Here is a 17878-nt window from a genome sequence, read left to right as displayed (position 1 = left end):
TCACTGTGTGGTAGTAGGTAAAGGCAGGTGAATAAACCCTACCCCGCCCCTGCCAGAAGTTTTGGGTTCAGGATTTCCCATTAAGTCTTAATAATATTTTAGTATTATGCAGCTTCATACTGCGGTAGGGCTCATTAGATTCAAGTTCACGTTCAAGCTCCAAATAGTTTAGGAGCTGGGACACTTGCAGGGTGCCATTCATTTCTTACTTGAGTAGGTGCTGTTCCTGAACCTTTTGTAATATTGTTCTTTAAGTAGTAATTGCTCCTGGAATGGCCATTTCAACTGTAACCTCTTCTCTACATCAGAAGGGATGAATCCAGATTTGCAAATATCTGCAAATGAAAGACAATTTAGGATAACTGTTTCAAAGTGATAAAGTTGAAACCCCTACATTTCTTTAGGTAGATAAAGTCAAGTTTGCTGGCTAACCAGTTACCATGAACAAAGGGCACGTTTCCTAAGAAACATTGGCCAAACACTGGACACAGGAACACTGGACACAACCTCAAGTCATTTTACAGTTCAGAAAGCTCCTCAGAAACTTGAAATTACCAGAGAACCTCTCTGAAGAAAGCATACTTCAGTATTCCTAAGGTTCACCTTCAAAAATACATAGAAATTTGTTTTACATGGCCTATATCTGATTTGCGGCAATATCTTCTTGCCATAATGGTAGGACAGCAAATGTTGACTTTTTTCCTTCCAAATTTGGTATCGTCAAAGCTTCTAAGACCACAACACGTGCACTTGGAAAACCCACCAGTACCCTTTCAGGCAGACTGTGCTTCCTTATCACCAGACAACAGGGCTGCCAGGCACTTGCTGCCAGGGTTGGCTGACCCACCGACGACTTCCTTTCTGGGAAGTTGCACACTCTGGTTTTCTGGCAGCCAGTGCCTTTTCCATCTCTACCCTCACAAAGGATGTTTCAGAGGCATTTGGATAATTCCAGTGCCCTCCACCTCCTGACCCCAAACAGAATGAAGAATATTGATGAGCAAAGGACAGTTTCTGCTCTAAACTTGTGAGACCTTCTGAACACATTATGACTGATGGGAAAGGGCCAAGTCTAAACATAAACTATTCCAAAGCATTGTCCCAGGAGAACTCTCCTGCTTTTTAAATTTTTTTCCAATTACTGTTCTATTGATTTTGACCCAATTATGGGGCAACTATTCTAAATACCTGCTAAATGAAGAAAATAAACGGCAGGAAAATATGTATTATGTGAAAATGAAATATTATTCATTAATATATACATTATACATATATTATCATTCAATAAAGTACATATTTTTATAATTATTAAGATAATGATTCAACTTCCATTTGATGCCTGTATAGCACTTCAGGAAAAACATGTGGCAAACCCTCATGGCTTCCCAGGGAAGGTTTCTCAGGTGAAGCCAAAAGACTTCTCATGTCAGAATTACCATATATATTATAAATTTTGCCATATATTGCCCTGGCTGGTGTAGCTGAGTGGATTGAGCGCCGGCCTGTGAAGCAAGGGATCGCAGTTTGACTCCCGGTAGGGGCGCATGCCTGGGTTGCAGCCCAGTTTCCAGTGGGGGGTGCGTGGGAGGCAGCCACACATTGATGTTTCTCTCCCTCTCTCCTTCCCTTCCCTTCTTTCTGAAAATAAATAAAATATTTAAAAAAAATTTTTGCTATATATAATGTGTACCCTTTTGCCCAGATTTTTTAGGGAAAACTAAGGATGCACATTTTACATGGAAAATAATAATTCTGTATCTATATAAATATTTTTAATTCTTTTATTTATGCTTATGCATTAAAAGTGTAACTCTAGAAAGCAATAATGATGTCCGTATGTTCAAATATAAATGCTAAAATTCCTTTACAATATAAAAATCAGGTATCTAAATATAAATAAACAAAAAATTGAATTAAAAAATTAAAACAAAAGACTTTTTTCTGCAAGTTTGCACTAAAAATGTGGGAGTGCATTCTACACAGCAAAATACAGTACCTGGGAAATTTGCTGAACTTGGAACCAAGGTTGGGACTCAGGTATCAACATATTCAAAGTCACTCCAGGTAGCATAGTCAACAAAGTTTGAGAACCACTGTCCTATAAGTTAAGTCTTAAAATCTATTTTAGAAGCAGAGTATATCTCACATCCTCTTCCCATACCTTTCGTCCACATTCTTTTTCCAGAATAAAATGGTTTCAAATCCATTGCTGTGCCTTCAGCTGGAAATACTCTCTTCAGTTTGAGGCATTTCTACCTACAGCTCCCTCTAAATAGTTCTGTCTTTCAGCTGCTATCATTGTTCTATTTACACACAACTCTCTCACTTGTGCCCAAACACACCTTTTTTTTGTAAGGTGTCACATTTCATGAAAACATCAGGAGGAGAAAACCTGCCCACTGCTTCCTTCTTTTGTGTGGGTGCCTCCACAGGTCATTCAGGAGCCCTGACTCTCTTATTGAATGTCCAGGACTTAAGTTAATGAAAATATATGGTTAATCTTTAAAAAGGTTTACCCTGGTTGAATTGAGATTGCCAGTAACTTCTCTCTTCAAAGCTTGGCTCCTTCTTGGGATCAAAAATGAGAAAGTCTGTCTTGGAGCCACCAAATCTCAGGTACGCAGGAGACAAACCTCTGGCCAAAGTACGAAGTTTTGGAGAACTATTAAGAAGACAAGCAAGAAATTAAAATGATTTTTTCCCAGGGCAGTCCAATCAAACATGTTTATTCCCTTCTCTCTTGGTGGACCTGTTTCTCAATATCTAGTTTGACAGGGCCTGGAGGGAGAGGTCATACTGCTACATGGGGTGAATCATCTCACTCTGAGCCTTTCTAATTGCAAGGCTGCCCTTCCAGGCCCCTGGAGGCAGCTTGGAGCACTGACTCTGGCCAAACCTTATACTTTTAACTTGACAAGTAGGATATCATTCGGTACTTTCAAAAAAACATAGTCATTTATGATTGTTGGAGGAGAAGAGAAAGAGACTGGAAAGTACAGAAAAGATAACTTTGTGTTTCTTTCAAAAATAGACTGTCTTCAAAAATTTATTTTCCCAGACAAATTCATGAATGATAGGATTTTTCCTTCTTTCCCTAACCATCCCCTTCCCAAGGAAAACCATCCTTTTAAATTTAAGTCAAATAACTTAGAATTACATAAAAGAATTCCAATTCCTACCATTGGTACCTCCAATTTGAGCAATTCTTTTTTTATTTTTAATTTTTAAATATATTTTATTGATTATACCATTACAGTTGTTCTATTCCCCCCCTTCAATCCCCTCCACCCACACCCTCCCTCCCCCACCATCCTCCCCCCCTTAGTTTATAACCACGTGTCTCAAGTTCTTTAGATTCTATATTTCCCCCACTATTCTCGCCCTGCCCCCTATCTATTTTCTGCCTACCATCTATGCTATTTTCTGTACCTTCTCCCCCCTTCTCCTCCTCCCACTCCCCTGTTGCTAACCCTCCATGTGTTCTTCATTTCTATGGTTCCGCTCCTGACGTAGCTGTCCTCTTAATTTGCTTTTGTTTTAGGTGTGGTTGTTAATAACTGTGAGTTTGCTGTCCTTTCACTGTTCATATTTTTCATCACCTCTTTCTTATGTAAGTCCCTTTAACATTTCATATAATAAGGGCTTGGCGATGATGAACTCCTTGAATTTGATCTTATCTGAGAAGCACTTTATCTGTCCTTCCATTCTAAATGAAAGCTTTGCTGGATAAAGCAATCTTGGCTGTAGGTCTTAGGATTTCATGACTTGGAATACTTCTTTCCAGCCCCTTCTTGCCTGTAAGGTCTCTTTGGAGAAATCAGCTGACAGTCTGATGGGCACTCCTTTGTAGGTGACTGTCCCCTTATCTCTTGCTGCTTCTAGGATTCTCTCCTTCATTTTAGTCTTGGGTAATGTAATTATGATGTGCCTTGGTGTATTCCTTCTTGGGTCCAACTTCTTTGGGACTCTCTGAGCTTCCTGGATTTCCTGGAAGTCTATTTCCTTTGCCAGACTGGGGAAGTTCTCCTTTATTATTTATTCAAATAAGTTTTCCACTCGTGGCTGTTTCTTTTCTCCTTCTGGTACCCCTATAATTCGGATGTTGGAACGTTTAAAGATGTCCTGGAGGTTCCTAAGCCTCTCCTCATTTTTTTGAATTCTTGTTTCTTCATTCCTTTCTGGTTGGATGTTTCGTTCTTTCTTCTGGTCCATTCCATTGATTTGTGTCCCCGTTTCCTTTCCATCACTATTGGTTTCCTGTGCGTCTCCCTTCACTTCAATTAGCTTAGCCTTCATATGTTCCTCTAATTTGTGACTTAAATCAACCAGTTATGTGAGCATTCTGATCACCAGTATTTTGAACTGTGCATCTGAGAGGTTCGCTATTTCTTTTTTGCTTAGAGTTATTGGCTCTGGGGCTTTGAGTTCTTTTTGAGCCATATTTTGGACTGTTTGCGTCTGTTATTTGTGAGGAGCGGAGCCCTAGGTATTCACCAGGGCGGGGCAACTCAGTCACTGGGTTGTGACGCTGTATGTGGGGGTAGGGTCAAAGGGGAGCAATGGTGGTCCCTTCTGCTGCGTCCCGCCGCTGGGGCTTGCATGGTCTGTCTCACTGCACGTGAATGTGTGACCACAGTCAACCTGCCACCTTGTGCCCTCACTGGGTCCGCCGCTGGGGCCTGCGTGGTTTGTCTCACTGCTCACTGCTCACTCCTTTGCTGGTTTATCTGCGCACAAATGTGTGACCCAGGCCAGTCCACCACCCTGCACCCTCACTGGGTCCGCCTGATGCTACCCTGGCTGCCTGGGCGCCTGGGGTCGGGGGATTCTTCCTGCCTGACCCTGCTCTAATGCTGGCTCCGCCCCTCTTACTGTCGGGTTGAACGGTCTGTTGTTGTCTGACTTCTGTATAGTTCAATTTTCTGTTCTTTGGTTGTGTCTTTGTTTACTAAACCTTTGTTCAATTCAAACTTGGTTGTGGGAGAAGGCACAGTGTTTCCACCTGCGCCTGGATCTTGATAGAACTTAAAATATTTTCATGGACCCCTACACATATGTGGGTTCTGGCACAAGGAAGTACAGTACAAAGTGAGACTGCAGCAATGTCATTCACCTGGAACTTGCCCTGACAAACACCTGATAGCACCAGGACTCTAGGAAGGATTGTATCTACCATGGGATCCTTGAAATCCCTAGAAAATAAATGGAAGTGCTCATGTGGACTAAGTGAGGATTCTGAAGAAAGCCGATTCCACTTTGCTACAATCCCAGACAAAAATAAACTGCGGAGAGGTGAAATAGAGCACTATTGTATAATGGGCCCAGAGTTCCAGTTTGGGAAGACAAAAATTCTAAGATGGGTCATGGTGGTGATTGCAAAACTATGTGGACATACTTAATGCCAGTGAATTGCACACTTTAAAATACTAAATTTTATGTTTGGTATATTTTACCACAATAAGATGAACAACTGTAGACACAATGTAATTTCAACAATGAAGAACTATATACAAGAATGAGATAACAATGACTACTATTTTGTGATGAGATGGATGATAGACTCTTTTTCTATTGCTTTTCTGTATTTTACCAGTTTTCATAAGTACATATTTTAATTTATACAAGGTGGTTTTGTGTGTGTGTTTCTGTTTTTTTTTAAGAATAGGTAAAGAAACTAAAATACTTAAAGGAAATATAGCCATCCATTAATTTATTCAATAAATATTCATTGCAGGCCCACTTCGTGGCAGGCATTATGCTAGTTTGGTAGGTACAATGGCCAACAAGACAGAAATAGCTGCTGTTCTCCTGTAATCAATAACCTAGATATAGACAAACAAGTAAATGGGCGATGAGAACATACAAGGGATCCTAACCCAGACTTTGGGCTGGAGGTAAGGGTTGGAGGTTTTCTAGGGGAACTGGCTCCACTTTTAGACATTCAAAAGAAATATATCTTATCCAGATCAGAGAAACTGAAGTGGGATTGAATCAAGTGTTTCAGGTGTCGGGGAAAGTCTGCAATAACCAGGGGCAGAAGAACATATGATACCACTGAAGAGCTGACAAATGTGGCTGGAGCCTAGACACTGGGGCCAGGGAGTTGCTGGGAGAGGTTAACCGGCAAGGAGCAGGCCCATATCACCGCGGGCCTGTAGGCCACCATGTCTAAAAGTTTCAACTTTATGTGAGAGCAATGGGGAGCTATGGAAGGATTTAAAGCAGTGCAGTGTCTTCACTAGATTTTTCTTTTAGAAAAGAATCTGAGGCTACGGTGTAAATAGCTGGACAGAAGGACCAAGAGTGAGGTTAATGTAGACAAAACGTAATGGGCTGAGGTAAGGTAACAGCAGAGGGGATGGAGAGAAGAGGGTAAATCAAGATACATGTGGAGGAAGAAATACCAGATTTGGTGCTTAATTGAATATTGGAGAAGAGTCAAGCATTACCCCTGGGAAGCATCTTGGAAGAAGGTAATATCATTTGTTGAGATGAAGAATAGGTGATAGATTAAAGTTGGGGACAAAGGTCGGGGGAACTCAGTTTTGCAGAATTTGAGATGCCAATAGAACACTTACCTTTTCAGCAGACTGAAACACATTTCCATCAGGCCCTTGCACATGTGTGTCTGGAGTTCAGAAGACACAGAGGTGAGGTATAGAAAGGAGAGTCCTCAGTCTAAGAGTCAGTGACCAGTAACCCCAGCCCACAGGTGTGGAGACATGGACCTAAAACTGATACAAGGAACTTCCTCAGAGTCACTCCAGGCTGACCCTATTCCACAGCCTTCGGCCAGGCACTGATTCTAGTCCTTGATATTTTGATTGTGTTTAATGATAGAGAAACCTCATTTAAATCTGTGTAGCTGGTATTTGTAAGCTGGGGAGAGGTTGGGGCTTTCTGGGAAGTGGAGGGAAAACTAGCACCAGATAGAAGGCACTGTGGCGTCACAAGACATATATCTGCACAGCCAGAGTCAGATGCATGAGTACCAGAGCCTAGGTTCAAGTAGTAGTGACTCTACCACCTTGGGTCACTCTCAGTCATGTTACCATGCCTTTATTACTTTCACGGCGTCCACTGCTCTCTAAAATTAGCTTCCTTCGTTGTTTCCTTGTTTTACTATCTATCCAAGACCCATCCTTGATGTCAGCTGTGTGAATGCAGGGACCTTACATGTGTGGCTCATTGGAATTTCTACTGTGCCTAGAAAAGCATCTAGGGAAGCATCTGGCACACAGCTTGTACATGATAAGTGTTTGTTAAGCGAATGAACAATTGGGTCCAGCTTGCTGAAAGGGCAAGTGGGGCCAGACAAAGGCTATTTTCTGGGCAAAATTAAAGCCCAGTACTATGGCTCCTGCCAAGTAAGAGAAATCACATGTTTGGACGCATCAGTATTCAGGATCTTTTTGTCTGTTTCCTTTGCAATGGAATATTTTCTTGTTTTGAGAATAAAATATTGATGTCCTGTGACAAAAACCAGATTGAAACAGCTGCAAAACATGTCATGAAAACAAAACTGATCAAAGATATTTTCATCAAGTAAGGAAAAAGAAAGGGGAAAAAACCCACCACTGCCACAGTGACATGGAAATAACGAAAGGATACATAAACATGGCTGCAGATATTCCATTTCTGGAGCAGTTTGTTAGAGAAAAGAAGTGTCGGCAGATATTTTTATATTACCTTATGTGTGAAAATAAGTTGCTTATGTCTGATGCAGAAGCCAAGGTGTGCTGGAGCCAGCTTGTACTGGCTCATACCAGCTTGTGAAAGCCAATTGTTAAGTTTGAGAATCAATTGTTAAGCTGTTGACAGTTTGAGATTGGCCATGGTGGGACTATTTATAACACAGGATTTTTTTTCAAGCCTACAGCAATTTCCCCTCCTCCTAGAGAGGCAGTTGTTAAACATTTCCTAGCATAACACTGCATGAATTGTAACTCAAGCCACGAAAGTGGTTAAGACCACTCAGGATACTATGTGAAATGAAAAGGGCAGAGGAACATCAACTTTTAAGACAAGCTAGAAAAAAAGATGGAGAAAAACAGTTAGAGAAGTGGGGAAACCCTCAGAAATGGATGTGATACAGACCCAAAGGAGTGAAAAAGTGTTTCAATGATCAACCTTGCTAAATCCTCACAACAGTTTGCTAGGGCTGCAGTAACAATGGACCACAAACTAGGTGTTTTAAACAAGGGGTATTTATTGTCTTATAGTTCTGGAGGCTAGAAATCTGAGGTTAAGGTGTTGGCAAGGCTATGCTCCCTCTGAAGTTACTGGGGAAGGACGTGTGCCAGCCCTCTCTCATCATTTCTGGTAGCTCCTTGTAGTAGCTACAAGAGTAGCTAAGGCATTCTTTCTGTGTGCATGTCTCCAAATTTCCCCTTTTTATAAGGTCATCAGTCATATTGGATTACAGCCTTCTCCACTGCAGTGTGACCAGTTCTCAACTAATTGAGTTTGCAGTGACACTTTCCAAATAAGGTCACATACTGAGGTGTGAAGAGTTAGGACTTCAACATATAAATTTGGGAGGACCCCATAAATTCAACCAGTGACAGAGACCAAAAAAGATAAGGATTGAAAGTTGTTTATTGGATTTTGCAATAAAAGAAGGTCATTGATGATGTTGGAGAGATTGATATTGTAATGTACTGATGGGCACATCATGAGGGTGGGACAGGAAAGAATGGGCAGCAAGGAAGGCTGCAAAGGGGAGGAGAGAGTGAGGGCAGTTACTGCAGAGGCACATGTGCAGAGAGGAGTCTGAGATGAGAAAGGCTTGACAATGTTCTATGCTGAGAGGGAGGATCCAATAAAAGCAAAGAGGTTAAAGATGCAGGGAAAAGAAGAGATGACTGATAGAGCCAAGTCCTTGGGGAGGCAGGTGGGGGCAGGATTCAGAGGAGAGCTATATAAGAACTGGTCTAAGAAGAGACAAGAGAAGAAAGCTGGACACAGCCATGGTATGTTGGTAGGTTTGATGGCCAGAAGAAAAGAAGTTCCTATATACTGCCTTCATTTTCTTTGAGAAAAATAAATGGTGATTTCTAAGGTTAAGAGTTATGAGATGGAAGTATGCTCAGAATTGTGAAGGAAGTGGAGAGTGAGAGAATCAGGGAAGTGAAGAGTTAAGAGGTAGCACTAAGGGATAAGTAAGTCTGGAGGCCACAGCTTTACAGTACAACATCAATCCTTGTGGCTGGCAGAGTCCTCTCCACCCCCAAGAACTCCATAGCTCAGCTATACAGGGCGGCCAATGAGACTGGTAATTACATAAAGGTGGTTTGTTAATATGCATTAGAATTCATGATTACGGGCCTGCGAACCAGACGATCTCGGTTCGATTCCCAGTCAGGGCACATGCCTGGGTTGCAGGCCGGTTCCCTGCAGGCCAACTCCCAGCAGGGGACGTACGAAAGGCAACCATACATTGATGTTTCTCTCCCTCTCTCCTTCTCCTCTAAAGATAAATAAATAAATAAAGTCTTTAAAAAAAAACAATTCATGATTAGTTAATATTTTCCATTTCTAGACTTTATGGCCATCCTATAGATTCCAAAGAAAGAAAATATAGTTAGACTAAGCTAGGTTTGGGGTTTTAGCAGGAACCATGAGGCTGTTTTTTGTGGATGTTATCACACTAGCTATTCATGTGATAAATCAAGAAGCCAAAGTCAGATATCGAATAAGCAGAGACAGGAGGAGGCTGCTCAGTGAAGGTACTTAAAAAAATAGCTGTGGTGAAATCTACAGAGTAAAAGAGCTAAGAGAGTGAATCCTGAGTGGGTGTGAAGAAATAGAGGGCATCTGAAGTCATTCAGGATGATGGTGGAATGTGGGAGAGGAGAGGAAACTGAGATCAGTGGCCTGTCTTCCATCAATAAAAAGTGAGTTGAGAGGGGAGCAGAGTGTGGTGACAAGGAGCAGAGGATGTGAGCCAGACATGCAGACAGTGAACCTGAAGTGGAGTCATGACAGTCATCTTTAGCATGCACCAAATTAGTATAGACTGAATGTTTTGGGCACTTGACATAAATTATTTCATTTAATCCCCCCAAAACCCAATAAGGTGATGTCCTTATTATCCACATTTTACAGACAGGGAACCTGAAGAAAAGGAGACTAAGTAATTTGCCCCAGATACCAAGACAATAGGGACTTAAACCACAGCAGTCTGGAATTCAGACTGGTGGGTACTGCCCTGCCCAGTGTGGCTCAGTTGGTTGCAGCGTTGTCTTGTAAACTGAAAAGTCATGGATTCAATTCCTGGTCAAGGCACATGCCTAGGTCATGGTTTTGGTCTCAGGTTGGGGCACATATGAAAAGCAACAAATCAATGTTTCTTTCACTTTGATGTTTTTCTCTCTCTCCCTTCCTCTTTCTCTGGAATTTAAAAATAAACAAACAAAATAGTGGCAGCTGACTAGAAGCTACACTGAGCAATGGGAGAAGGACTGTGGTATGAGAGATTACCCAGCTTCTATACCAAAAGGCTACTTCAGAGAAGGAATCATATCTACTTCTGTACTGGGTCTTCAAAGAAGAGTCCAGCTCTGCTAGGGCAAGGAGGTATCAGGACTATTTGTGAGGAGGATAGAACAACAGGGTTGACACCCAAAGGGCTCCAGGGAACTCAGTGGAAGGTGTGAGGGAATGAGCACTCAGTCAAGGGTAGAAAATGTAAGGCTGACATTTTCTGACATTCTCAGAAGTCATAAAATGTGAGTCTATACATGGCTATAGACTTTGATTGTTGTCAGTTTTCTGCCTTTGTTTTGTTTTGTTTTGTTTTTCTGTCAGCAACAGGTACACAGAGGGCCTATGGCCCTTTCAACATTAGTTAAACCTTGTGACTTCCAGCCAAGATGGACACATGGGTAGATATGCCTTGCTTCCTCACACAACCAAAAGAAGGGCAACAACCAATTTAAAATCAAAAAGCAACCAAAACTGCCAGAAAGTCAAACTGTGTAGAAATCTGACAACCAAGGAGTTAAAGAAGAAACATTCATCCAGACTGGTAGGAGGGGTGGGGTTGGGCAGCTGGGGTAGAAAGGATGCGTGGCAAAGCAATGGCTGGTGGACTGAGCAGGTGAGGCAGTGCGGTGGTGCCTGGTGGGTGGTCCCACATTTGCATGCAATGCACTTAAACTGGGAGGAACAACTGGAGAACGAGACAGACTATACAACCTAGGGTTCCAGCACAGGGAAATAAAGCCTCAAAACCTCTGACTATAAAAACCTGTGGGGGTTGTGGTGGTGGGAGAAACTCCCAGTCTTATAGGAGAGTCTGTTGGAGGGACCCATGGGGTCCTACAAGGCACACGAAACCACCCACCTGGAATCAGCACCAGGAGGGTTCAATTTGCTTATGGGTATCAGAGAAAGTGACTGAAATTGAGGTGAAGGCTGAGCAAGCAGCATTGTTCCTGTATGATCCCTTCCCCACATATAGTGTCACAATGCAGTGACGTGGGTTGCCCTGCCCTGGTGAATACCTAAGGCTCTGCCCCTTACTATGTAACATGTGTGCTGAGACAAAGAAATATGGCCCCAAAGAAAGAACAGATAAAAACTCCAGAAAAAGAATTAAGTGATGAGGAGATAGCCAACCTATCAGACACAGAGTTCAAAACACTGGTAATCAGGATGCTCACAGAAATTATTGAGTATGGCTGCAAAATAAAGGAAGAAATGAAGTCTATACAAAGTGAAAAAAAGAAAAACATACAGGGAACTAACAGTAAAGTGAAGAAAACCAGGACTCAAATCAATGATTTGGAACAAAAGGCAGAAATAAACATTCAACTGGAACAGAATGAAGAAGTAAGAAATCATAAAAATGATTTCTCTTAGGAACTTCTGCAACAACTTTAAATATTTCAACATCTGAATCATAGGAGTGCCAGAAGGAAAAGAGGAAGACCAAGAAACTGAAAACTTATTTGAAAAAATTATGAAGGAAAACTTCCCCAAGTTGGCAGGTAAATAGACATGCAAGTCCAGGAAGTTCAAAGAATCTCAAAGAAGTTGGACCCAAAGAAGAACACACCTAGGTACATCATAATTAAATTACCCAAGATTAAAGATAAAGAGAATCTTAAAAGCAGCAAAAGGAAAGGAGAGAGTTACCTACAAAGGAATCCCATAAGACTATCAGCTGATTTCTTATAGGCAACCTTCTTAAAGGAAAGGTTTCTTAAAGGAAACCTTACAGGCAAGAAGAGGCTGAGAAGAATTATTCAAAATCATGAAAGGCAAGGGCCTACACCCAAGATTACTCTATCCAGCAAAGCTATCATTTAGAATGGAAGGGATGATAAAGTACTTCTCAGATAAGGTCAAGTTCAAGGAGTTCATCATCACCAAGCCCTTATTATATGAAATGTTAAAGGGACTTATCTAAGAAAAAGAAGATTAAAAACTATGAACAGTAAAATGACAACTACCAACAACTGAACCTATTAAAAAAACAAAGGCAAAAACAAAACAAACTAAGCAAACAACCAGAACAGGAACAGAATCACAGAAATGGAGATCACATGGAGGGTAATGAGCCGGGAGTGGGAAGGGGAAAATGGGGGAAAAGTTACAGGGAATAAGAAACATAATCAGCAGGTACAAAATAGACAGGGAAGCTAAGAATAGTATAGGGAATGCTCTCATTACTAACAGGAACCTAATCAACAAAACGAACAAGCAAACAAAGTATAGCCAAAGGGATTGAAATTGAGAACAGGCTGACAGTGACCAGAGGGGAGAGGGGAGAGGATAAAGGGGGAAAAGGGGGAAGGGTTTACAGAAAGAATCACAAAGGACACATGAACAACAACAAGGCGGGAGGGCTGGGGTGGTGGGAAGGGGTGCAGGGAAAATGCAGAAAACGGTACTTGAACAACAAAAAAAACTGTTCATACATTAAAAAAAATAGTATACGGAATGGAGAAGCCAAAGAACTTATATGTATGATCCATGGACATGAACTAAAGGCGAGAGTTTTTGGAGGGATGGGTTGTTCAGGGTGGAGGAGGATAAATAGGAGGAAAAAAGTGGGACAACTGTAATAGCATAATCAATAAAATATACTTAAAAAATGCTTCCACTTGAGATTGATAATAAGTGCTTTTCCAAATATTGACAGCAAGTTTGTCAGTGGAGATACAGGAATCTGATTATCAAAAGTTATTATTAATAAATATTTATCAAATTGGCAAAAAGTGATGAACTTTGCTGAAGACAAATAAGCAAATCCTTATGAAAAGTAAGCACAGCTGTTATTGGTATCACTGTTTAGCATCACAGTACTCCCCTGTAGTTTCAGCCTCTCTGTCACTGACTCAGTGCTCAGTTTTCACCTTATACTAGTGAATCAGGCTTGATTGAAACGGGGACTCCACCATCTAATGAGGTAACCACTAGCCACTAGTGGCTGACTGCTTGACTGTAGCTAGTCTGAATTTGAGATGTGCTGTGAGTGTAAACTATATACCAGATTTTGAAGACTTGGTTTGAAAACAAATGTGAAATATCTCATTAATATTTTTATATTAAGTGCATGTTGAAATAATATTTTATTTAAATAAAATATATTATTAAAATCAATTTCACCAGTTTTTTTACCTCTTTTTAACATGGCTACTAGAAAATTTAAAATTACACATGTATCTCGCAGATGAGACTCACATTCTATGCCTATTGAGCAGTGCTGGTTTCAACTCTCCCATCTTTAAGGGCCATGGCCTCTTGAGAGCTCCGCAAAGAATCAGGCTTAGGAGGTTTTTGATTGGGTTGTTGATTAGTTACCTCTGGGAAAAAGGCAAATTGAAAAGATGGTCCTTTAAAATTCTATATTGTTCTATCATTGGCATTTACATTCTGTGTACTCTATGTTTTCTAATTGCAAATGTGAAAGAAAAAAAAATCTGCCATCACAGGAAACAGAGCCATGCCATCTGATTATTTTCTGTTAGGCCTCCTTGGAAGTACCTGAGAGGTTTAGACCCCGATTCTCCTATTGTCAGGTTGGTGCTTCTTTTAACTGTATCAACTGTCTCAATTTGGTTCCAGACAATCTTTTTTTTTAAGTCCACATCTTACTCTGTTGCCTTAAAAAATATCTTAAAGCTTGGTGTTGTATTCTGAGGTGGAAGCTAAATGTTTTGTCTTCTGAGGTGGCCAGGCCACTCTGGGCACTGTGCTAACCATCGAGGGGAGTTGGACCCTCAGATCCTGCTTGAGAAGCAGGTTTTAGATGAGAAAGGGAGGGTGCTCCTGTCTCTCTGAGCTGTGGTCTTTTAGGCCTCCTCTGGGAGTAGTATGGGGGTGACTGCAGATGCTTCTGGAGAGCAGGCATTGAAGATAGCCTCTGCTATAGAAGGAATCTAGAGTGGCCAGAAGCCAGCCCTGGAGAGAAGCCTATATAAACAGGAATACACTGTGTTTTATAAATCAAAAAATGGTTTTGTCTATTGCATGCTAGGCTTTTTTGGTTTTCATTATCCTCCAGTCTTTAACAAAAAGGTGGGGGCCAGGGAGGAAGAAAGAGTGCTATGGGATGTTAAGAGATGGGTTTAAAATGAGAAGGTATCATCCTCACTAAGTTGGGCAGCCTGGAAGTTCTGAGTTTGTAGGGGGCTGAGGTCCTAGGCGATTGGTTAGCTTAACTGCAGAGTGATTTGGACCCCAAAAGTCATACTATAGGTTTTTTTATTTTTGGACCTGTTTCTCCAGGAAGGTATGCCCAAATGCCCTTCCTTGGGGAGAAAGCAGCATTGTTTTCTCAGAGGCTGCAGCACCAGCAGCAGAATAGAAACTGAGTTCCAACATTTCACTAAATGGTCATTTACTTAATTCCTCTGTTTTCACTCAAGTACCTCACAGCCCCTCTTCCCTTATCATCCCTCCCTGCCCCTCCAAAGCTAGGCTTGGGGTCCTCAGATATGTAGCCCTATACTTCAGAGTTTCTCCAGAGTAATCCAGAGTCTCCCAACCAGCCACTGCCTGTATCACATTCCTATTCCTAGGGAAGAGGGCAAAAAATGGGGACTCCTCCTCCTCAAGAAATTCACCCTCTCCTGCCACAGGTGAAAAGATGGAGGCTAACTATGATCAAAAGATACAGCAAGAACTGGTGAATGGTTGTCAAATACTTGCCATTTTCCAAGAAGCAGTTAGCTTAAACTGTGAACATTCTGTGTCAAACACTGTGTTAAGTACTTACTTGTTATGTCATCAAATCCTCATTACAATCCTGCAAGAAAGTTTTATTCTACAGGTGAAGAAATTGAGGCTCCAAGTTGCTAAGCAACCGGTAAAAACTAAGCCAACCAGCTTTGGCAGGTCTGGGAATGAGGCCAAGGTGATCTGACCATCAATCTATTAGCAGGTAGGCTACCTGCTTTTATTTGCAGAATAAATGACTGAAATTAGTAATGGCAGCTGACAGTGTGGGCACAGGAAGGACAGCATGTAGGTGTTTGGCAATAGCAAGATACCCAGCTGTCTGGCTTGGCTGAAGTGTGGCTTTCTCTGGAGGCTCTCATGACCTAGGTGAGTGGCCTAGGTGACCTGGGACTGTCCCTGTAGCTCTTTGTTTTGGGATCAGCTTGCACCCCTGGGGCAGAGGCCAGTAAACCTGCACCAGGTTTGGTCTTTCTCCTATGCGAAAAAAAAAATTACAGCCCATAAAGCAATGTAATTTTGTAGTCTCACCTTGGAGACATCTTTTTTTTATTAAGGCTCTGTGAGGTGCTGAAATAGTCTCCCAGGTCTCATTTATTTATATTTAGATTTTTAAAAGAGTATAATATGGGAAATCTGTGCCTTGTGCTTAATTTAGCTGTGAACCTAAAATTGCTCTTTAAAGAATTATTTAAAATGTACATACTATATTTTGTGTATAATTTTAAAGGATACATGTGGAGTAAGTAAGCTTATTCTCTTTTGAGGTCTTTTCCAACTGACTTTTCAAAAAAAAATTTTTAACCCTTCTTAACAGAGTTAAGAGACTGAAGCCTAAATGGTCCACAGTCTTATCTGTCCTACACGGTGCGAACAAATTCAAGCGCTCACAGCCCTTCCGGTGCACTTGCCCGGGTCCCTCTTCCGGGCGCATTGCTGGGCAATTGGGAAGTTTCTTTCCTAAATTTCCCCTTAATACCTGGCCCTTAGCTGGCGCTTACTAAATGAATGAAGTCCGGAGGAAAGAGCGGTATGGACGGTATGAGAGAGACAGAGGTAGAGAGAATGGCGGGAGGGAGGGAGAGAGAATTTCCGTGTGGCAAAAGAGACAAAAGAGAGGAGAGGAGGCGAGTGGCTGTCAGGGAAGGCAGGAATGTCAGGGGGCCAGGAGAGGGCACAGGGGGAGAGGGACCCACAGGCCGGCACTTACCCCAGGAAGGTGAGGAACCGCGGGTCCGTGGCCAGGTTGGCGTCGATGGTGAACGACAGGAAGGAAGGGCTCACCAGGTGCACTGGCTGCTCAGTTGAAAAGTCCAGCTCCACTGCGTCCTCGGTTTGCGCGGGTGCAGCTAGGACTCCGGGGGAGGAGGCACCGAGCGGCCCCAGGGGCAGGAGCAGCAGAAGCAGCAGCGGTGGCGGCGGCGGCGGCTGCAGCCCCAACTTCAAGCGCAGCAGCATCTCGGGCTCACCTAGCTGTCCCACCAGCAAGCGGCGCAGCAAGACTGGAGACCTGGCGCACTTCCTCCACCCACGCCTCAGCGCCCTTTTTTCTTCCACCAGCTCTCTCCGCCTCACCCCACCCACTGCACCCAGCAACCCTCCCCCTCCTGCCCGAATCCCTCCTACTGCTCCGCCTCGCCCTCTCACTGCCACGGCCTTCCACACGATCCTTCCCTTCAGTGGTGATCAAGTCCACCTTCGAAGTCACCCACACCCATTTGGTATGGCCACCATCCAAACACCCAGGAGGCCTGGGGAGGCGCGTCATGGGAGGAGCGCTGGGCGTCCACGGCCGGCATCCACGTGCGCTCCGCTGGGAACACCAGTGTTTCCCTCTTCCACGACCCATCCAGGTGGCGCCAAGTCTTTCGACCCTTAACTGAAATCTCCAGTTGAGCATTCATCGCTTGCTCTTTCACCCTGTTTATAAAACTTTGTTCGTTACTTGAGCTTGCCAAATTCGGATTAACCCGCACGTGCTTTGTCCGGAGAGCTGTTTCCCAGGAATGTTACTTTTGCCTGAAAAATTTGACCCGGGCATTGGCTAGCCTACAGCTGGAAAGAGCACTTCAAAAGTTCCTTATCAACGTTTCATGAAAACCTGGTTAGCACAGCCTTGAAGCATTAAATACTCTAACATCTGAAACTCAGCACATAGAGCCTCCTACAAGTGTGAGATAGTGGCTGTCCCTTGAATTTGTAATCTTTCCCAAATTTCTTCTCTGCACATTTATCTTTAGCTGTTGGCCAGACCTTTTTTTTTTTTCAGTTTTCTTTTGAGGCCTACATTGATGTATTTACTACATGCCTGATACTACAAGAGGTGCTTTACCTGTGTTCTCTCTCATCACCCACAACTCTGCCAGGTGAGTATTGTCCTCATTTTACACATGAGGACCCAAGCTCTGAGTCACTCACATGTCAGCATGTTGGGTGTGGAAGTAGTTGTACAACCCCAAGCAGATGGCAGCCTGTTTCAGCTGAAATGTAACTTCCTCCAAGGAAGTTTGCCTGAACTTCCAGGCAGCTGACATCTCCTATGACGCATTGTCACAGCATGCTGAACTTGCTAGAACTTACAATGTTTGCAAGTGTTGTGAATGTTGCTCCATGTTGGCCTCATGAGCTAGATTATAAACTTTGTGAAAGCAGAGATGAGGTGTGCCTTATCTACTGCTCTCATGAAAGC

The 17878-nt window shown here is 42.6% G+C and overlaps 1 protein-coding gene across 1 annotated transcript in view; it reads right to left on the bottom strand.

The window, feature by feature from the left end:
• HPSE (heparanase) overlaps positions 1–16752 on the bottom strand; it is a 48333-nt gene extending 31581 nt beyond the window's left edge. Inside the window, exons 1-3 of the mRNA XM_037035625.1 lie at positions 16400–16752; positions 2517–2662; positions 210–335 (exon numbers count right to left, since the gene is read on the bottom strand). Of these exons, the coding sequence (XP_036891520.1) occupies positions 210–335; positions 2517–2662; positions 16400–16647 (520 nt within the window). The 5' untranslated portion in view covers positions 16648–16752. The remainder of the gene's footprint in view (positions 1–209; positions 336–2516; positions 2663–16399) is intronic.
• Between the last annotated feature and the right edge of the window lie 1126 nt (positions 16753–17878).

The sequence above is a fragment of the Sturnira hondurensis genome, unplaced genomic scaffold (genome assembly GCF_014824575.4).
Source record: "Sturnira hondurensis isolate 20B ecotype Veracruz unplaced genomic scaffold, ASM1482457v3 Scaffold0022542, whole genome shotgun sequence".
Lineage (NCBI taxonomy): Eukaryota > Metazoa > Chordata > Mammalia > Chiroptera > Phyllostomidae > Sturnira > Sturnira hondurensis.
This window is presented reverse-complemented; position numbering and strand designations above follow the sequence as displayed.